Source organism: Oncorhynchus keta, chromosome 35, assembly GCF_023373465.1.
Source record: "Oncorhynchus keta strain PuntledgeMale-10-30-2019 chromosome 35, Oket_V2, whole genome shotgun sequence".
Taxonomy (NCBI): domain Eukaryota; kingdom Metazoa; phylum Chordata; class Actinopteri; order Salmoniformes; family Salmonidae; genus Oncorhynchus; species Oncorhynchus keta.
The window spans coordinates 5,447,291-5,469,536 of record NC_068455.1 but is presented as its reverse complement, the minus strand read 5'-3'; the positions used below and the strand labels follow the sequence as shown (position 1 = coordinate 5,469,536).

The following is a 22,246-nucleotide window of genomic DNA, read 5'->3' as shown; positions in this document are numbered from 1 at the left end:
AGGACCCAGGGTTACAGGTTAGGACCCAGGGTTACAGGTTAGGACCCAGGGTTACAGGGTAGGACCCAGGGTTACAGGGTAGGACCCAGGGTTACAGGGTAGGACCCAGGGTTACAGGGTTAGGTTACAGGTTAGGACCCAGGGTTACAGGGTTGGGTTACAGGTTAGAACCCAGGGTTACAGGGTTGGGTTACAGGTTAGGACCCAGGGTTACAGGGTTGGGTTACAGGTTAGGACCCAGGGTTACAGGGTTGGGTTACAGGTTAGGACCCAGGGTTACAGGGTTGGGTTACAGGTTAGGACCCAGGGTTACCTTTTATACCTTTTTGACCTCTGTGTAGGTTTCTCTGACCTTTTTGACCTCTGTGTAGGTTTCTCTGACCTTTTTGACCTCTGTGTAGGTTTCTCTGACCTTTTGACCTCTGTGTAGGTGTCTCTGACCTTTTGACCTCTGTGTAGGTGTCTCTGACCTTTTGACCTCTGTGTAGGTGTCTCTGATGTTTGGCCTCTGTGTAGGTGTCTCTGACCTTTTGACCTCTGTGTAGGTGTCTCTGACCTTTGACCTCTGTGTAGGTGTCTCTGACCTTTTGACCTCTGTGTAGGTGTCTCTGATGTTTGGCCTGGAGGGGTCATGGTGCTTTGGGGAACTGGTCTTCATGGAGCGTTACCGGGAAGTCCTGGAGGAGCTGGGTCGCGTGGAGCAGAAGATGGAGACCCACTCTTTATCTTCATCCTCGTCTTCCTCAGAGGGCCTGGGAGCGACGGCCGTGGCGCCCGCCCCGGGGCGTAGTCGCCTGGGAAGTAGTGGGCGCTCCACCCTGCAGGCCATCGGGAGTGCTGCCGCTGCAGGTACATTAATTATTTTGACGTACGGTCAGGGCAGTCAACTGAAGTGAAACAATCAAGGAGACTTCCGTACGATCGTTCTTGTGTATCTTGTCTTCCACATAACATCTCACCTGTCTTAACACAAGACTGCTCGGTTCTCATTTGATAGGACGGTTATTTAGGTGCTTTTACTTTGTGAATGTCCTCTTATCGTGTGTGAAAACTATAACTCATTCATCCTCTCTGTTAGATAAGTCCTTCTACTCTATAAAGATCTGTGTGTCTTTCTGTCAAGTTAGGGTTAGAGTCTGTCTGTCTGTAGAGGTGGGGTTAGAGTCTGTCTGTAGAGTTGGGGTTAGAGGCTGACTTCCTGTCTGTAGAGGTGGGGTTAGAGTCTGTCTGTAGAGTTGGGGTTAGAGGCTGACTTCCTGTCTGTAGAGGTGGGGTTAGAGTCTGTCTGTAGAGGTGGGGTTAGAGGCTGACTCCCTGTCTGTCTGTCTGTCTGTAGAGGTGGGGTTAGAGCCTGACTCCCTGTCTGTCTGTCTGTAGAGGTGGGGTTAGAGGCCTGACTCCCTGTCTGTCTGTCTGTAGAGGTGGGGTTAGAGCCTGACTCCTGTCTGTCTGTCTGTAGAGGTGGGGTTAGAGCCTGACTCCCTGTCTGTCTGTCTGTAGAGGTGGGGTTAGAGCCTGACTCCCTGTCTGTCTGTCTGTAGAGGTGGGGTTAGAGGCCTGACTCCTGTCTGTCTGTCTGTAGAGGTGGGGTTAGAGCCTGACTCCCTGTCTGTCTGTCTGTAGAGGTGGGGTTAGAGCCTGACTCCTGTCTGTCTGTCTGTAGAGGTGGGGTTAGAGGCTGGCTCCCTGCCTGTAGAGGTGGGGTTAGAGGCTGACTCCTGTCTGTCTGTCTGTAGAGGTGGGGTTAGAGCCTGACTCCCTGTCTGTCTGTCTGTAGAGGTGGGGTTAGAGCCTGACTCCCTGTCTGTCTGTCTGTAGAGGTGGGGTTAGAGCCTGACTCCCTGTCTGTCTGTCTGTAGAGGTGGGGTTAGAGCCTGACTCCCTGTCTGTCTGTCTGTAGAGGTGGGGTTAGAGCCTGACTCCCTGTCTGTCTGTCTGTAGAGGTGGGGTTAGAGCCTGACTCCCTGTCTGTCTGTCTGTAGAGGTGGGGTTAGAGCCTGACTCCTGTCTGTCTGTCTGTAGAGGTGGGGTTAGAGCCTGACTCCTGTCTGTCTGTCTGTAGAGGTGGGGTTAGAGCCTGACTCCCTGTCTGTCTGTCTGTAGAGGTGGGGTTAGAGCCTGACTCCCTGTCTGTCTGTCTGTAGAGGTGGGGTTAGAGCCTGACTCCCTGTCTGTCTGTCTGTAGAGGTGGGGTTAGAGAGCCTGACTCCTGTCTGTCTGTCTGTAGAGGTGGGGTTAGAGCCTGACTCCCTGTCTGTCTGTCTGTAGAGGTGGGGTTAGAGCCTGACCCTGTCTGTCTGTCTGTAGAGGTGGGGTTAGAGGCCTGACTCCCTGTCTGTCTGTCTGTAGAGGTGGGGTTAGAGTCTGTCTGACTAGAGCCCCTGTCTGTCTGTCTGTAGAGGTGGGGTTAGAGCCTGACTCCTGTCTGTCTGTCTGTAGAGGTGGGGTTAGAGCCTGACTCCTGTCTGTCTGTCTGTAGAGGTGGGGTTAGAGCCTGACTCCCTGTCTGTCTGTCTGTAGAGGTGGGGTTAGAGCCTGACTCCTGTCTGTCTGTCTGTAGAGGTGGGGTTAGAGCCTGACTCCCTGTCTGTCTGTCTGTAGAGGTGGGGTTAGAGCCTGACTCCCTGTCTGTCTGTCTGTAGAGGTGGGGTTAGAGCCTGACTCCCTGTCTGTCTGTCTGTAGAGGTGGGGTTAGAGCCTGACTCCCTGTCTGTCTGTCTGTAGAGGTGGGGTTAGAGCCTGACTCCCTGTCTGTCTGTCTGTAGAGGTGGGGTTAGAGCCTGACTCCCTGTCTGTCTGTCTGTAGAGGTGGGGTTAGAGCCTGACTCCCTGTCTGTCTGTCTGTAGAGGTGGGGTTAGAGCCTGACTCCTGTCTGTCTGTCTGTAGAGGTGGGGTTAGAGCCTGACTCCTGTCTGTCTGTCTGTAGAGGTGGGGTTAGAGCCTGACTCCCTGTCTGTCTGTCTGTAGAGGTGGGGTTAGAGCCTGACTCCCTGTCTGTCTGTCTGTAGAGGTGGGGTTAGAGCCTGACTCCCTGTCTGTCTGTCTGTAGAGGTGGGGTTAGAGCCTGACTCCCTGTCTGTCTGTCTGTAGAGGTGGGGTTAGAGCCTGACTCCCTGTCTGTCTGTCTGTAGAGGTGGGGTTAGAGGCCTGACTCCCTGTCTGTCTGTCTGTAGAGGTGGGGTTAGAGCCTGACTCCTGTCTGTCTGTCTGTAGAGGTGGGGTTAGAGCCTGACTCCCTGTCTGTCTGTCTGTAGAGGTGGGGTTAGAGCCTGACTCCCTGTCTGTCTGTCTGTAGAGGTGGGGTTAGAGCCTGACTCCCTGTCTGTCTGTCTGTAGAGGTGGGGTTAGAGCCTGACTCCCTGTCTGTCTGTCTGTAGAGGTGAGGTGGGGTTAGAGCCTGACTCCCTGTCTGTCTGTCTGTAGAGGTGGGGTTAGAGCCTGACTCCCTGTCTGTCTGTCTGTAGAGGTGGGGTTAGAGCCTGACTCCTGTCTGTCTGTCTGTAGAGGTGGGGTTAGAGCCTGACTCCCTGTCTGTCTGTCTGTAGAGGTGGGGTTAGAGCCTGACTCCCTGTCTGTCTGTCTGTAGAGGTGGGGTTAGAGCCTGACTCCTGTCTGTCTGTCTGTAGAGGTGGGGTTAGAGCCTGACTCCCTGTCTGTCTGTCTGTAGAGGTGGGGTTGGAGTCGGATGGGTTGGGGTAGGATGGGGTCCTGACTCCCTGTCTGTCTGTCTGTAGAGGTGGGGTTAGAGCCTGACTCCCTGTCTGTCTGTCTGTAGAGGTGGGGTTAGAGCCTGACTCCCTGTCTGTCTGTCTGTAGAGGTGGGGTTAGAGCCTGACTCCCTGTCTGTCTGTCTGTAGAGGTGGGGTTAGAGCCTGACTCCCTGTCTGTCTGTCTGTAGAGGTGGGGTTAGAGCCTGACTCCCTGTCTGTCTGTCTGTAGAGGTGGGGTTAGAGCCTGACTCCTGTCTGTCTGTCTGTAGAGGTGGGGTTAGAGCCTGACTCCCTGTCTGTCTGTCTGTAGAGGTGGGGTTAGAGCCTGACTCCCTGTCTGTCTGTCTGTAGAGGTGGGGTTAGAGCCTGACTCCCTGTCTGTCTGTCTGTAGAGGTGGGGTTAGAGCCTGACTCCTGTCTGTCTGTCTGTAGAGGTGGGGTTAGAGCCTGACTCCCTGTCTGTCTGTCTGTAGAGGTGGGGTTAGAGCCTGACTCCCTGTCTGTCTGTCTGTAGAGGTGGGGTTAGAGCCTGACTCCTGTCTGTCTGTCTGTAGAGGTGGGGTTAGAGCCTGACTCCCTGTCTGTCTGTCTGTAGAGGTGGGGTTAGAGCCTGACTCCCTGTCTGTCTGTCTGTAGAGGTGGGGTCAGAGCCTGACTCCCTGTCTGTCTGTCTGTAGAGGTGGGGGTGGGGTTAGGGAGGGGTAGACTCCTGTCTGTCTGTCTGTAGAGGTGGGGTTAGAGCCTGACTCCCTGTCTGTCTGTCTGTAGAGGTGGGGTTAGAGCCTGACTCTCTGTCTGTCTGTCTGTAGAGGTGGGGTTAGAGCCTGACTCCCTGTTTGTCTGTCTGTAGAGGTGGGGTTAGAGCCTGACTCCCTGTTTGTCTGTCTGTAGAGGTGGGGTTAGAAGCTGTCTGTAGCATTGGGGTTAGAGGCTGTCTGTAGCATTGGGATTAGAGGCTGACTCCCTGTCTGTAGCATTGGTGTTAGAGACTGTCTGTCTGAGGTGGGATTAGAGGCTGTCTGTCTGTAGAGGTGGGGTTAGAGGCTGACTCCCTGTCTGTAGAGGCGGGGTTAGAGGCTGTCTGTCTGTAGAGGCGGGGTTAGAGTCTGTCTGTAGAGGTGGGGTTAGAGGCTGTCTGTAGCATTGGTGTTAGAGGCTGGCTCCCTGTCTGTAGAGGCGGGGTTAGAGGCTGTCTGTCTGTAGAGGTGGGGTTAGAGACTGTCTGTAGAAGTGGGGTTAGAGCCTGTCTGTAGAGTTGGGGTTAAAGGCTGACTCCCTGTCTGTCTGTAGAGTTGGGGTTAGAGCCTGACACCCTGTCTGTCTGTAGATGTGGGGTTAGAGGCTGACTCCCTGTCTGTCTGTAGAGTTGGGGTTAGAGGCTGACCCCCGTCTGACTCCCTGTCTGTAGAGGTGGGGTTAGAGGCTGACTCCTTGTCTGTCTGTAGAGTTGGGGTTAGAGCCTGACTCCCTGTCTGTAGAGGTGGGGTTAGAGGCTGACTCCCTGTCTGTAGAGGTAGAGGTGGGGTTAGAGGCTGACTCCCTGTCTGTCTGTAGAGGTAGAGGTGGGGTTAGAGGCTGACTCCCTGTCTGTCTGTAGAGTTGGGGTTAGAGGCGGACTCCCTGTCTGTCTGTAGAGTTGGGGTTAGAGGCGGACTCCCTGTCTGTCTGTAGAGTTGGGGTTAGAGGCGGACTCCCTGTCTGTCTGTAGAGTTGGGGTTAGAGGCGGACTCCCTGTCTGTCTGTAGAGTTGGGATTAGAGCCTGACAAGTGTCTGTCTGTAGAGTTGGGGTTAGAGGCTGTCTCTGTCTGTCTGTCTGTCTGTCTGTCTGTCTGTAGAGGTGGGGTTAGAGGCTGACTCCCTGTCTGTAGAAGTGGGGTTAGAGGCTGACTCCCTGTCTGTAGAAGTGGGGTTAGAGGCTGACTCCCTGTCTGTAGAAGTGGGGTTAGAGGCTGACTCCCTGTCTGTAGAAGTGGGGTTAGAGGCTGACTCCCTGTCTGTCTGTGGGGTTAGAGGCTGACTCCCTGTCTGTCTGTGGGGTTAGAGGCTGGCTCCCTGTCTGTCTGTGGGGTTAGAGGCTGACTCCCTGTCTGTCTGTGGGGTTAGAGGCTGACTCCCTGTCTGTCTGTGGGGTTAGAGGCTGACTCCCTGTCTGTCTGTGGGGTTAGAGGCTGACTCCCTGTCTATCTGTCGTTAGGCATGGCTTTCTATTCAGTCTCTGACGTGGCAGACCGTCTCCTTTCCACCCCTGGTCGCCCCGTTCCGTCCCTGGAGGAGGGCTACTGGCTGGGCCGCTGTGTCCTGGACCCCCCAGGGACAGGCCTCCTGCACTCCCTCCTGGAGGAGCTCAGCCCCCCTGCCATGGCTGCCTTCGACCTGGCCTGCTGTCACTGCCAGCTGTGGAAGACCTCCAGACAGCTGCTGGACACGGCAGAGAGACGGCTACACAGCAGTCTGGAGGGAAGAGGTAGGTGGTGTTGGGTGGGGTACGGTGGTGTTGGGTGGGGTACAGGATAGGATAGAGTGGGGTACAGGATAAAGTTTGGGGTACAGGATATGATAGAATGAGGGTGGTGTAGGATGGGGTGGGGTAGGATGGAGTGGGGTAGGATGGGATGGGGTAGGATGGGGTGGGGTAGGATGGGGTGGGGGAGCATAGAATGAGGATAGAGTGGGGGAGCATAGAATGAGGATAGAGTGGGGGAGCATAGAATGGGGTAGGATGGGTTGGGGTAGGATGGGTTGGGGTCAGCTAGTGTAGGATGGGGTGGGGTAGGATGGGTTGGGGTCGGCTAGTGTAGGATGGGGTGGGGTAGGATGAGTTGGGGTAGGATGGGGTAGGGTAGGATGGGTTGGGGTAGGATGGGTTGGGGTCGGCTAGTGTAGGATGGGGTGGGGTAGGATGGGTTGGGGTCGGCTAGTGTAGGATGGGGTGGGGTAGGATGAGTTGGGGTCGGATGGGGTAGGATGGGTTGGGGTAGGATGGGGTAGGGGTAGGATGGGTTGGGGTCGGCTAGTGTAGGATGGGGTGGGGTAGGATGAGTTGGGGTCGGCTGGGGTAGTGTAGGATGGGGTAGGATGGGTTGGGGTCGGCTAGTGTAGGATGGGGTGGGGTAGAATGAGTTGGGGTCGGCTAGTGTAGGATGGGGTAGGGTAGGATGAGTTGGGGTCGGCTAGTGTAGGATGGGGTAGGGTAGGATGGGTTGGGGTAGGATGGGGTTGGATGGGGTAGGGTTTGTAGAATGGAGTGGGGTAGGGTGGGGTAGGGTAGGATGGATTGGGGTAAGATGGGTTGGGGTCGGATGGGGTGGGGTAGGATGGGGTAGGGTAGGATGGGGTTCGGTAGGATAGTGTAGGATGGGGTTGGATGGGGTAGGGTAGGATAGTGTAGGATGGGTTCTGATGGGGTAGGGTACAGTAGGGTACAGTGGGGAGGGGTAGGGTACAGTGGGGAGGGGTAGGGTACAGTGGGGAGGGGTAGGGTACAGTGGGGAGGGTAGGGTACAGTAGGGTACAGTGGGGAGGGGTAGGGTACAGTAGGGTACAGTGGGGAGGGGTAGGGTACAGTAGGGTACAGTGGGGAGGGGTAGGGTACAGTGGGGAGGGGTAGGGTGCAGTGGGGAGGGGTAGGGTACAGTGGGGAGGGGTAGGGTACAGTGGGGAGGGGTAGGGTACAGTAGGGTACATTGGGGAGGGGGAGGGGTAGGGTACATTGGGGAGGGGTAGGGGGTAGGGTACAGTGGGGAGGGGTAGGGTACAGTAGGGTACAGTGGGGAGGGTAGTGTACAGTGGGGAGGGGTAGGGTACAGTAGGGTACAGTGGGGAGGGGTAGGGTTCAGTAGGGTACAGTGGGGAGGGGTAGGGTACAGTGGGGAGGGGTAGGGTACATTGGATGTACTTACTATATGACTTTTGTTTGAAATGGACATAAAGCAAAAAAGCTAACTTAAGTCAACAGACCTGTACCAAATAAAAATGTCCCTCTTTTCTAACGTCTCCCTAACCTGACGTCCCCCTAGTCACCTCTGTCTCCCGAGTCCCCTCCTTCTCCCGAGTCCCCTCCTTCTCCCGAGTCCCCTCCTTCTCCCGAGTCCCCTCCTTCTCCCGAGTCCCCTCCTTCTCCCGAGTCCCCTCCTTCTCCCGAGTCCCCTCCTTCTCCCGAGTCCCCTCCTTCTCCCGAGTCCCCTCCTTCTCCCGAGTCCCCTCCTTCTCCCTAGTCCCCTCCTTCTCCCTAGTCCCCCTCCGTCTCCCTAGTCCCCCTCAGTCTCCTTCCGTCTCCTTCCGTCTCCTTCCGACTCCTCCGTCTCCTTCTCTCCCCTCCGTCTCCTTAGTCCCCCTCCTTCTCCTTAGTCCGTCTCCTTAGTCCCCCTCCTTCTCCTTAGTAAGTCTCCTTAGTCCCCTCCTTCTCCCTAGTCCCCTCCTTCTCCCTAGTCCCCTCCGTCTCCATAGTCCCCTCCGTTCCCCATAGTCCCCTCCGTCTCCATAGTCCCCTCCGTCTCCATAGTCCCCTCCGTCCCCTCAGTCTCCCTAGTCCCCTAGTCCCCTCCGTTCCCCTAGTCCCCTCCGTTCCCCTAGTCCCCTCCGTTCCCCTAGTCCCCTCCGTCCCCTAGTCCCTCCGTCCCCTAGTCCCCCTCCGTCCCCCTAGTCCCCTCCGTCCCCTAGTCCCCTCCGTCCCCTAGTCCCCTCCGTTCCCTAGTCCCCTCCGTTCCCCTAGTCCCCTCCGTTCCCCTAGTCCCCTCCGTCCCCCTAGTCCCCTCCGTTCCCCTAGTCCCCTCCGTTCCCCTAGTCCCCTCCGTTCCCCTAGTCCCCTCCGTTCCCCTAATCCCCTCCGTCTCCCTAGTCCCCTCCGTCTCCCTAGTCCCCTCCGTTCCCCTAGTCCCCTCCGTTCCCCTAGTCCCCTCTGTTCCCCTAGTCCCCTCCGTTCCCTAGTCCCCTCCGTTCCCCTAGTCCCCTCCGTTCCCCTAGTCCCCTCCGTTCCCCTAGTCCCCTCCGTCTCCCTAGTCCCCTCCGTCTCCCTAGTCCCCTCCGTCCCCTAGTCCCCTCCGTCCCCCTAGTCCCCTCCGTCCCCTAGTCCCCTCCGTTCCCCTAGTCCCCTCCGTCTCCCTAGTCCTCTCCGTCTCCCTAGTCCCCTCCGTCTCCCTAGTCCCCTCCGTCTCCCTAGTCCCCTCTGTCCCCTCCGTTCCCCTCCATCTCCCTAGTCCCCTCTGTTCCCCTCCGTTCCCCTCCATCTCCCTAGTCCCCTCTGTTCCCCTCCGTTCCCTCCATCTCCTTAGTCCCCTCTGTTCCCCTCCGTTCCCCTTCATCTCCCTAGTCCCCTCCGTCCCCCTAGTCCCCTCTGTCCCCTAGTCCCCTCCGTCCCCCTAGTCCCCTCCGTCCCCTAGTCCCCTCTGTTCCCCTCCGTTCCCCTTCATCTCCCTAGTCCCCTCCGTCCCCCTAGTCCCCTCCGTCCCCCTCCGTCTCCCTAGTCCCCTCCGTCCCCCTTCATCTCCCTAGTCCCCTCCGTCCCCTAGTCCCCTCCGTCTCCCTAGTCCCCTCCGTCCCCTAGTCCCCTCCGTCCCCTAGTCCCCTCCGTCCCCCTTCCCTAGTCCCCTCTGTCCCCTCCGTCCCCTAGTCCCTCCTCCGTCCCTCTAGTCCCCCCTCCGTCCCCTAGTCCCCCCTCCGTCCCCCTAGTCCCCTCCGTCCCCCTAGTCCCCTCCGTCCCCTAGTCCCCTCCGTCCCCTAGTCCCCTCCGTCCCCCTAGTCCCCTCCGTCTCCCTAGTCCCCTCCGTCCCCCTAGTCCCCTCCGTCCCCTAGTCCCCTCCGTCCCCCTAGTCCCCTCCGTCTCCCTAGTCCCCTCCGTTCCCCTAGTCCCCTCCGTTCCCCTAGTCCCCTCCGTTCCCCTAGTCCCCTCCGTCCCCTAGTCCCCTCCGTCCCCCTAGTCCCCTCCGTCCCCCTAGTCCCCTCCGTCCCCCTAGTCCCCTCCGTCCCCTAGTCCCCTCCGTCCCCCTAGTCCCCTCCGTCCCCCTAGTCCCCTCCGTCCCCCTAGTCCCCTCCGTCCCCTAGTCCCCTCCGTCCCCTCCGTCCCCTCCGTCCCCTAGTCCCCTCCGTCCCCCTAGTCCCCTCCGTCCCCCTAGTCCCCTCCGTTCCCCTTTCCTCATGGGACATAGCGGATCCCTTTCTAACCCTGCTATCTCTCCGTTCCTCAGGACTGAGGGTGGAGCCCAAGGTGAAACACTCTGAGGGTATCCGAGGGTTTCCTGCGATGCTCCAACAGATGGGGAAGATCCTCAACCACACAGCCAGTCATAGTGGCAACAAGGGCCCCGCCAAGACAGGTGAGCCCTACTGCATTAAACAAGTTTATACGTGTTTTTGCCTTATATAATGAAAATGCATTGTAAATCTTAGGTACCTGAAAAAAAACCATAGGTGACCATGATCTGAATATGCATATAGCCTGGGTACCAGTCTGTTAGTGCTGTCATTCCCCTCCGTATCAACTACTACATGGCATGACACAGAGTACAAGGTGTGGGATGTGGGATGTTAGCCCTCTACATTACACAGAGTACAAGGTGTGGGATGTGGGATGTTAGCCCTCTACATTACACAGAGTACAAGGTGTGGGATGTTAGCCCTCCACATGACACAGAGTACAAGGTGTGGGATGTTAGCCCTCCACATGACACAGAGTACAAGGTGTGGGATGTTAGCCCTCCACATGACACAGAGTACAAGGTGTGGGATGTTAGGTAACATGACACAGAGTACAAGGTGTGGGATGTTAGCCCTCTACATGACACAGAGTACAAGGTGTGGGATGTTAGCCCTCCACATGACACAGAGTACAAGGTGTGGGATGTTAGCCCTCCACATGACACAGAGTACAAGGTGTGGGATGTTAGCCCTCTACATGACACAGAGTACAAGGTGTGGGATGTTAGCCCTCTACATGACACAGAGTACAAGGTGTGGGATGTTAGCCCTCTACATGACACAGAGTACAAGGTGTGGGATGTTAGCCCTCTACATGACACAGAGTACAAGGTGTGGGATGTGGGATGTTAGCCCTCTACATGACACAGAGTACAAGGTGTGGGATGTGGGATGTTAGTCCTCTACATGACACAGAGTACAAGGTGTGGGATGTTAGCCCTCTACATGACACAGAGTACAAGGTGTGGGATGTTAGCCCTCTACATGACACAGAGTACAAGGTGTGGGATGTGGGATGTTAGCCCTCTACATGACACAGAGTACAAGGTGTGGGATGTGGGATGTTAGCCCTCTACATGACACAGAGTACAAGGTGTGGGATGTGGGATGTTAGCCCTCTACATGACACAGAGTACAAGGTGTGGGATGTTAGCCCTCTACATGGCACAGAGTACAAGGTGTGGGATGTTAGCCCTCTACATGGCACAGAGTACAAGGTGTGGGATGTTAGCCCTCCACATGACACAGAGTACAAGGTGTGGGATGTTAGTCCTCTACATGACACAGAGTACAAGGTGTGGGATGTTAGTCCTCTACATGACACAGAGTACAAGGTGTGGGATGTTAGTCCTCTACATGACACAGAGTACAAGGTGTGGGATGTTAGTCCTCTACATGACACAGAGTACAAGGTGTGGGATGTTAGCCCTCTTCATGACACAGAGTACAAGGTGTGGGATGTTAGCCCTCTTCATGACACAGAGTACAAGGTGTGGGATGTTAGCCCTCTCCATGACACAGAGTACAAGGTGTGGGATGTTAGCCCTCTACATGGCACAGAGTACAAGGTGTGGGATGTTAGCCCTCTCCATGACACAGAGTACAAGGTGTGGGATGTTAGCCCTCTACATGGCACAGAGTACAAGGTGTGGGATGTGGGATGTTAGCCCTCTACATGGCACAGAGTACAAGGTGTGGGATGTTAGCCCTCTACATGACACAGAGTACAAGGTGTGGGATGTTAGCCCTCCACATGACACAGAGTACAAGGTGTGGGATGTTAGCCCTCCACATGACACAGAGTACAAGGTGTGGGATGTTAGCCCTCTACATGACACAGAGTACAAGGTGTGGGATGTTAGCCCTCTACATGACACAGAGTACAAGGTGTGGGATGTTAGCCCTCCACATGACACAGAGTACAAGGTGTGGGATGTTAGCCCTCTACATGACACAGAGTACAAGGTGTGGGATGTTAGCCCTCTACATGGCACAGAGTACAAGGTGTGGGATGTTAGCCCTCTACATGGCACAGAGTACAAGGTGTGGGATGTGGGATGTTAGCCCTCTACATGACACAGAGTACAAGGTGTGGGATGTTAGCCCTCTACATGACACAGAGTACAAGGTGTGGGATGTTAGCCCTCTACATGACACAGAGTACAAGGTGTGGGATGTTAGCCCTCTACATGACACAGAGTACAAGGTGTGGGATGTTAGCCCTCCACATGACACAGAGTACAAGGTGTGGGATGTTAGCCCTCCACATGACACAGAGTACAAGGTGTGGGATGTTAGCCCTCCACATGACACAGAGTACAAGGTGTGGGATGTTAGCCCTCTACATGACACAGAGTACAAGGTGTGGGATGTGGGATGTTAGCCCTCCACATGACACATTTGAACATCAATTAACGCCTACATTAGAACGTCGTGGCTGTTCAGTGACATGCAATAAATGACGTCACAATTCTGAATAGCTTTTGAGTGACAGACGAAATAAGTTGCCCCCCTTTTCCCTCCTGCTAATTGGGCAACTTTTTGCTGTTTCAATGTAGCCCTATCCATATAGGGCCATTTCCCAAGAGTGTAAAGGGCTAACACAAAACGGGTCTGGATCTTCAGACAGAAGAGTTGAGTTAATGTTCAGTGTTTCTCTCTCTCTCTCTCCCTGCTGTGTACTTTCTAGAAGCCATTGTGGAGGACCACATTGTGTCCAGTCCTTTAGGCTGCTGTATACAGGAAGTGTTGCTGTGCTGCCACCCTGTGCTGAGTGAGGAGGGCATCGCTACCCGACTGAGCCTGGCACAGCACCTAGAGATCACCTTGCTGACCCTGTCCACCGCTACAGAAACCACAGGTATATATCACCTTGCAGAAACCACAGGTATATATCACCTTGCTGACCCTGTCCACCGCTACAGAAACCACAGGTATAGATCACCTTGCAGAAACCACAGGTATAGATCACCTTTCAGAAACCACAGGTATAGATCACCTTGCAGAAACCACAGGTATATATCACCTTTCAGAAACCACAGGTATAGATCACCTTTCAGAAACCACAGGTATAGATCACCTTTCAGAAACCACAGGTATAGATCACCTTGCAGAAACCACATGTATATATCACCTTTCAGAAACCACAGGTATAGATCACCTTGCAGAAACCACAGGTATAGATCACCTTTCAGAAACCACAGGTATAGATCACCTTGCAGAAACCACAGGTATATATCACCTTTCAGAAACCACAGGTATAGATCACCTTTCAGAAACCACAGGTATAGATCACCTTTCAGAAACCACAGGTATAGATCACCTTGCAGAAACCACATGTATATATCACCTTTCAGAAACCACATGTATATATCACCTTGCAGAAACCACAGGTATATATCACCTTGCAGAAACCACAGGTATAGATCACCTTGCAGAAACCACAGGTATATATCACCTTGCAGAAACCACATGTATATATCACCTTTCAGAAACCACAGGTATAGATCACCTTGCAGAAACCACAGGTATATATCACCTTTCAGAAACCACAGGTATAGATCACCTTGCAGAAACCACAGGTATAGATCACCTTTCAGAAACCACAGGTATAGATCACCTTGCAGAAACCACAGGTATAGATCACCTTGTATATATCACCTTTCAGAAACCACAGGTATAGATCACCTTGCAGAAACCACAGGTATAGATCACCTTGCAGAAACCACAGGTATAGATCACCTTTCAGAAACCACAGGTATAGATCACCTTGCAGAAACCACAGGTATATATCACCTTGCAGAAACCACAGGTATATATCACCTTGCAGAAACCACAGGTATATATCACCTTGCAGAAACCACAGGTATATATCACCTTGCAGAAACCACAGGTATATATCACCTTGCAGAAACCACAGGTATATATCACCTTGCAGAAACCACAGGTATATATCACCTTTCAGAAACCACAGGTATAGATCACCTTGCAGAAACCACAGGTATATATCACCTTGCAGAAACCACAGGTATATATCACCTTGTTGACCCTGTCCACCGCTACAGAAACCACAGGTATAGATCACCTTGCAGAAACCACAGGTATAGATCACCTTGCAGAAACCACAGGTATATATCACCTTGCAGAAACCACAGGTATATATCACCTTGTTGACCCTGTCCACCGCTACAGAAACCACAGGTATAGATCACCTTGCAGAAACCACAGGTATAGATCACCTTGCAGAAACCACAGGTATAGATCACCTTGCAGAAACCACAGGTATAGATCACCTTGCAGAAACCACAGGTATATATCACCTTGCAGAAACCACAGGTATATATCACCTTGTTGACCCTGTCCACCGCTACAGAAACCACAGGTATAGATCACCTTGCAGAAACCACAGGTATAGATCACCTTGCAGAAACCACAGGTATAGATCACCTTGCAGAAACCACAGGTATATATCACCTTGCAGAAACCACAGGTATATATCACCTTGCAGAAACCACAGGTATATATCTTGTTGACCTGTGCTACAGAAACCACAGGTATAGATCACCTTGCAGAAACCACAGGTATAGATCACCTTGCAGAAACCACAGGTATATATCACCTTGCAGAAACCACAGGTATATATCACCTTGTTGACCCTGTCCACCGCTACAGAAACCACAGGTATATATCACCTTGCAGAAACCACAGGTATATATCACCTTGTTGACCCTGTCCACCGCTACAGAAACCACAGGTATAGATCACCTTGCAGAAACCACAGGTATATATCACCTTGCAGAAACCACAGGTATAGATCACCTTGCAGAAACCACAGGTATATATCACCTTGCGGAAACCACAGTTATATATCACCTTGCAGAAACCACAGGTATATATCACCTTGCAGAAACCACAGGTATATATCACCTTGTTGACCCTGTCCACCGCTACAGAAACCACAGGTATAGATCACCTTGCAGAAACCACAGGTATATATCACCTTGCAGAAACCACAGGTATATATCACCTTGCAGAAACCACAGGTATATATCACCTTGCGGAAACCACAGTTATATATCACCTTGCAGAAACCCAGGTATAGATCACCTTGCAGAAACCACAGGTATAGATCACCTTGCAGAAACCACAGGTATATATCACCTTGCAGAAACCACAGGTATATATCACCTTGCAGAAACCACAGGTATATATCACCTTGACCCAGAAACCACAGGTATATATCGCTACAGAAACCACAGGTATAGATCACCTTGCAGAAACCACAGGTATATATCACCTTGTTGACCCTGTCCACCGCTACAGAAACCACAGGTATAGATCACCTTGCAGAAACCACAGGTATATATCACCTTGCAGAAACCCTATCCACCTTGCAGAAACCACAGGTATAGATCACCTTGCAGAAACCATGACAGGTATAGATCACCTTGGATAACCCTGTCCATGCCACTACAGAAACCACAGGTATAGATCACCTTGCAGAAACCACAGGTATAGATCACCTTGCAGAAACCACAGGTATAGATCACCTTGCAGAAACCACAGGTATATATCACCTTGCAGAAACCACAGGTATATATCACCTTGTTGACCCTGTCCACCACTACAGAAACCACAGGTATAGATCACCTTGCAGAAACCACAGGTATAGATCACCTTGTTTACAGAAACCACAGGTATAGATCACCTTGCAGAAACCACAGGTAGATCATGACCCTGTCCACCTTGCAGAAACCACAGGTATAGATCACCTTGCAGAAACCACAGGTATATATCACCTTGCAGAAACCACAGTTATATATCACCTTGCAGAAACCACAGGTATATATCACCTTGTTGACCCTGTCCACCGCTACAGAAACCACAGGTATAGATCACCTTGCAGAAACCACAGGTATAGATCACCTTGTTGACCCTGTCCACCGCTACAGAAACCACAGGTATAGATCACCTTGCAGAAACCACAGGTATAGATCACCTTGTTGACCCTGTCCACCTTGCAGAAACCACAGGTATAGATCACCTTGCAGAAACCACAGGTATAGATCACCTTGCTGACCCTGTCCACCACTACAGAAACCACAGGTATAGATCACCTTGCAGAAACCACAGGTATAGATCACCTTGCAGAAACCACAGGTATATATCACCTTGCGGAAACCACAGTTATATATCACCTTGCAGAAACCACAGGTATATATCACCTTGTTGACCCTGTCCACCGCTACAGAAACCACAGGTATAGATCACCTTGCAGAAACCACAGGTATAGATCACCTTGTTGACCCTGTCCACCGCTACAGAAACCACAGGTATAGATCACCTTGCAGAAACCACAGGTATATATCACCTTGTTGACCCTGTCCACCGCTACAGAAACCACAGGTATAGATCACCTTGCAGAAACCACAGGTATAGATCACCTTGCTGACCCTGTCCACCACTACAGAAACCACAGGTATATATAGGTTAGCATCACAGACCCTGGCTAGGTTAGCATCACAGACCCTGGCTAGGTTAGCATCACAGACCCTGGCTAGGTTAGCATCACAGACCCTGGCTCGGTTAGCATCACAGACCCTGGCTCGGTTAGCATCACAGACCCTGGCTCGGTTAGCATCACAGACCCTGGCTCGGTTAGCATCACAGACCCTGGCTTGGTTAGCATCACAGACCCTGGCTAGGTTAGCATCACAGACCCTGGCTAGGTTAGCATCACAGACCCTGGCTAGGTTAGCATCACAGACCCTGGCTAGGTTAGCATCACAGACCCTGGCTTGGTTAGCATCACAGACCCTGGCTAGGTTAGCATCACAGACCCTGGCTAGGTTAGCATCACAGACCCTGGCTTGGTTAGCATCACAGACCCTGGCTTGGTTAGCATCACAGACCCTGGCTAGGTTAGCATCACAGACCCTGGCTTGGTTAGCATCACAGACCCTGGCTAGGTTAGCATCACAGACCCTGGCTAGGTTAGCATCACAGACCCTGGCTAGGTTAGCATCACAGACCCTGGCTAGGTTAGCATCACAGACCCTGGCTAGGTTAGCATCACAGACCCTGGCTAGGTTAGCATCACAGACCCTGGCTAGGTTAGCATCACAGACCCTGGCTAGGTTAGCATCACAGACCCTGGCTAGGTTAGCATCACAGACCCTGGCTAGGTTAGCATCACAGACCCTGGCTCGGTTAGCATCACAGACCCTGGCTAGGTTAGCATCACAGACCCTGGCTCGGTTAGCATCACAGACCCTGGCTCGGTTAGCATCACAGACCCTGGATAGGTTAGCATCACAGACCCTGGCTAGGTTAGCATCACAGACCCTGGCTCGGTTAGCATCACAGACCCTGGCTCGGTTAGCATCACAGACCCTGGCTCGGTTAGCATCACAGACCCTGGCTCGGTTAGCATCACAGACCCTGGCTCGGTTAGCATCACAGACCCTGGCTCGGTTAGCATCACAGACCCTGGCTAGGTTAGCATCACAGACCCTGGCTAGGTTAGCATCACAGACCCTGGCTAGGTTAGCATCACAGACCCTGGCTAGGTTAGCATCACAGACCCTGGCTAGGTTAGCATCACAGACCCTGGCTAGGTTAGCATCACAGACCCTGGCTAGGTTAGCATCACAGACCCTGGCTAGGTTAGCATCACAGACCCTGGCTAGGTTAGCATCACAGACCCTGGCTAGGTTAGCATCACAGACCCTGGCTCGGTTAGCATCACAGACCCTGGCTCGGTTAGCATCACAGACCCTGGCTCGGTTAGCATCACAGACCCTGGCTAGGTTAGCATCACAGACCCTGGCTAGGTTAGCATCACAGACCCTGGCTAGGTTAGCATCACAGACCCTGGCTAGGTTAGCATCACAGACCCTGGCTCGGTTAGCATCACAGACCCTGGCTCGGTTAGCATCACAGACCCTGGCTCGGTTAGCATCACAGACCCTGGCTAGGTTAGCATCACAGACCCTGGCTCGGTTAGCATCACAGACCCTGGCTCGGTTAGCATCACAGACCCTGGCTCGGTTAGCATCACAGACCCTGGCTCGGTTAGCATCACAGACCCTGGCTCGGTTAGCATCACAGACCCTGGCTCGGTTAGCATCACAGACCCTGGCTCGGTTAGCATCACAGACCCTGGCTCGGTTAGCATCACAGACCCTGGCTCGGTTAGCATCACAGACCCTGGCTCGGTTAGCATCACAGACCCTGGCTCGGTTAGCATCACAGACCCTGGCTCGGTTAGCATCACAGACCCTGGCTCGGTTAGCATCACAGACCCTGGCTCGGTTAGCATCACAGACCCTGGCTAGGTTAGCATCACAGACCCTGGCTAGGTTAGCATCACAGACCCTGGCTCGGTTAGCATCACAGACCCTGGCTCGGTTAGCATCACAGACCCTGGCTCGGTTAGCATCACAGACCCTGGCTCGGTTAGCATCACAGACCCTGGCTCGGTTAGCATCACAGACCCTGGCTCGGTTAGCATCACAGACCCTGGCTCGGTTAGCATCACAGACCCTGTTAGCATCACAGACCCTGGTAGGTTAGCATCACAGACCCTGGCTCGGTTAGCATCACAGACCCTGGCTCGGTTAGCATCACAGACCCTGGCTCGGTTAGCATCACAGACCCTGGCTCGGTTAGCATCACAGACCCTGGCTCGGTTAGCATCACAGACCCTGGCTCGGTTAGCATCACAGACCCTGGCTCGGTTAGCATCACAGACCCTGGCTCGGTTAGCATCACAGACCCTGGCTCGGTTAGCATCACAGACCCTGGCTCGGTTAGCATCACAGACCCTGGCTCGGTTAGCATCACAGACCCTGGCTAGGTTAGCATCACAGACCCTGGCTAGGTTAGCATCACAGACCCTGGCTAGGTTAGCATCACAGACCCTGGCTCGGTTAGCATCACAGACCCTGGCTAGGTTAGCATCACAGACCCTGGCTAGGTTAGCATCACAGACCCTGGCTAGGTTAGCATCACAGACCCTGGCTAGGTTAGCATCACAGACCCTGGCTAGGTTAGCATCACAGACCCTGGCTCGGTTAGCATCACAGACCCTGGCTCGGTTAGCATCACAGACCCTGGCTAGGTTAGCATCACAGACCCTGGCTAGGTTAGCATCACAGACCCTGGCTAGGTTAGCATCACAGACCCTGGCTCGGTTAGCATCACAGACCCTGGCTCGGTTAGCATCACAGACCCTGGCTCGGTTAGCATCACAGACCCTGGCTCGGTTAGCATCACAGACCCTGGCTCGGTTAGCATCACAGACCCTGGCTCGGTTAGCATCACAGACCCTGGCTCGGTTAGCATCACAGACCCTGGCTGGGTTAGCATCACAGACCCTGGCTCGGTTAGCATCACAGACCCTGGCTCGGTTAGCATCACAGACCCTGGCTCGGTTAGCATCACAGACCCTGGCTCGGTTAGCATCACAGACCCTGGTTCATCACAGTTAGCATCACAGACCCTGGCTCGGTTAGCATCACAGACCCTGGCTCGGTTAGCATCACAGACCCTGGCTCGGTTAGCATCACAGACCCTGGCTCGGTTAGCATCACAGACCCTGGCTCGGTTAGCATCACAGACCCTGGCTCGGTTAGCATCACAGACCCTGGCTAGGTTAGCATCACAGACCCTGGCTAGGTTAGCATCACAGACCCTGGCTAGGTTAGCATCACAGACCCTGGCTAGGTTAGCATCACAGACCCTGGCTCGGTTAGCATCACAGACCCTGGCTCGGTTAGCATCACAGACCCTGGCTCGGTTAGCATCACAGACCCTGGCTCGGTTAGCATCACAGACCCTGGCTCGGTTAGCATCACAGACCCTGGCTCGGTTAGCATCACAGACCCTGGCTAGGTTAGCATCACAGACCCTGGATAGGTTAGCATCACAGACCCTGGCTCGGTTAGCATCACAGACCCTGGCTCGGTTAGCATCACAGACCCTGGCTCGGTTAGCATCACAGACCCTGGCTCGGTTAGCATCACAGACCCTGGCTCGGTTAGCATCACAGACCCTGGCTCGGTTAGCATCACAGACCCTGGCTCGGTTAGCATCACAGACCCTGGCTCGGTTGGCATCACAGACCCTGGCTCGGTTAGCATCACAGACCCTGGCTCGGTTAGCATCACAGACCCTGGCTCGGTTAGCATCACAGACCCTGGCTAGGGGCAAGGTTAGCATCACAGACCCTGGCTCGGTTAGCATCACAGACCCTGGCTCGGTTAGCATCACAGACCCTGGCGGTTAGCATCACAGACCCTGGCTCGGTTAGCATCACAGACCCTGGCTAGGTTAGCATCACAGACCCTGGCTAGGTTAGCATCACAGACCCTGGCTAGGTTAGCATCACAGACCCTGGCTAGGTTAGCATCACAGACCCTGGCTAGGTTAGCATCACAGACCCTGGCTAGGTTAGCATCACAGACCCTGGAGGTTAGCATCACAGACCCTGGCTAGGTTAGCATCACAGACCCTGGCTCGGTTAGCATCACAGACCCTGGCTAGGTTAGCATCACAGACCCTGGCTCGGTTAGCATCACAGACCCTGGCTAGGTTAGCATCACAGACCCTGGCTAGGTTAGCATCACAGACCCTGGCTAGGTTAGCATCACAGACCCTGGCTTGGTTAGCATCACAGACCCTGGCTAGGTTAGCATCACAGACCCTGGCTAGGTTAGCATCACAGACCCTGGCTAGGTTAGCATCACAGACCCTGGCTAGGTTAGCATCATCACAGACCCTGGCTAGGTTAGCATCACAGACCCTGGCTAGGTTAGCATCACAGACCCTGGCCAGGTTAGCATCACAGACCCTGGCTAGGTTAGCATCACAGACCCTGGCTAGGTTAGCATCACAGACCCTGGCTAGGTTAGCATCACAGACCCTGGCTAGGTTAGCATCACAGACCCTGGCTAGGTTAGCATCACAGACCCTGGCTAGGTTAGCATCACAGACCCTGGCTCGGTTAGCATCACAGACCCTGGCTCGGTTAGCATCACAGACCCTGGCTCGGTTAGCATCACAGACCCTGGCTAGGTTAGCATCACAGACCCTGGCTAGGTTAGCATCACAGACCCTGGCTAGGTTAGCATCACAGACCCTGGCTAGGTTAGCATCACAGACCCTGGCTAGGTTAGCATCACAGACCCTGGTTAGCATCACAGACCCTGGCTCGGTTAGCATCACAGACCCTGGCTCGGTTCACAGAGCATCACAGACCCTGGCTCGGTTAGCATCACAGACCCTGGCTCGGTTAGCATCACAGACCCTGGCTCGGTTAGCATCACAGACCCTGGCTCGGTTAGCATCACAGACCCTGGCTCGGTTAGCATCACAGACCCTGGCTCGGTTAGCATCACAGACCCTGGCTCGGTTAGCATCACAGACCCTGGCTCGGTTAGCATCACAGACCCTGGCTCGGTTAGCATCACAGACCCTGGCTCGGTTAGCATCACAGACCCTGGCTCGGTTAGCATCACAGACCCTGGCTAGGTTAGCATCACAGACCCTGGCTAGGTTAGCATCACAGGCCCCCTAGGTTAGCATCACAGGCCCTGGCTAGGTTAGCATCACAGACCCTGGCTCGGTTAGCATCACAGACCCTGGCTCGGTTAGCATCACAGACCCTGGCTCGGTTAGCATCACAGACCCTGGCTCGGTTAGCATCACAGACCCTGGCTCGGTTAGCATCACAGACCCTGGCTAGGTTAGCATCACAGACCCTCTAGGTTAGCATCACAGACCCTGGATAGGTTAGCATCACAGACCCTGGTTAGCATCACAGACCCTGGCTCGGTTAGCATCACAGACCCTGGCTCGGTTAGCATCACAGACCCTGGCTCGGTTAGCATCACAGACCCTGGCTCGGTTAGCATCACAGACCCTGGCTCGGTTAGCATCACAGACCCTGGCTCGGTTAGCATCACAGACCCTGGCTCGGTTAGCATCACAGACCCTGGCTCGGTTAGCATCACAGACCCTGGCTCGGTTAGCATCACAGACCCTGGCTCGGTTAGCATCACAGACCCCTGTAGCATCACAGACCCTAGGTTAGCATCACAGACCCTGGATAGGTTAGCATCACAGACCCTGGCTCGGTTAGCATCACAGACCCTGGCTCGGTTAGCATCACAGACCCTGGCTCGGTTAGCAAGGTTAGCATCACAGACCCTGGCTAGGTTAGCATCACAGACCCTGGCTCGGTTAGCATCACAGACCCTGGCTCGGTTAGCATCACAGACCCTGGCTCGGTTAGCATCACAGACCCTGGCTCGGTTAGCATCACAGACCCTGGCTAGGTTA

At 54.0% G+C, this 22,246-nt stretch overlaps 1 protein-coding gene across 1 annotated transcript in view; it reads left to right on the top strand.

Moving 5' to 3' along the window:
* zfyve26 (zinc finger, FYVE domain containing 26) overlaps window positions 1-22,246 on the top strand; it is a 130,393-nt gene that overhangs the window by 36,684 nt on the left and 71,463 nt on the right. Inside the window, exons 14-17 of the mRNA XM_052496170.1 lie at window positions 603-849; window positions 5,907-6,176; window positions 9,895-10,023; window positions 12,594-12,764. Of these exons, the coding sequence (XP_052352130.1) occupies window positions 603-849; window positions 5,907-6,176; window positions 9,895-10,023; window positions 12,594-12,764 (817 nt within the window). The remainder of the gene's footprint in view (window positions 1-602; window positions 850-5,906; window positions 6,177-9,894; window positions 10,024-12,593; window positions 12,765-22,246) is intronic.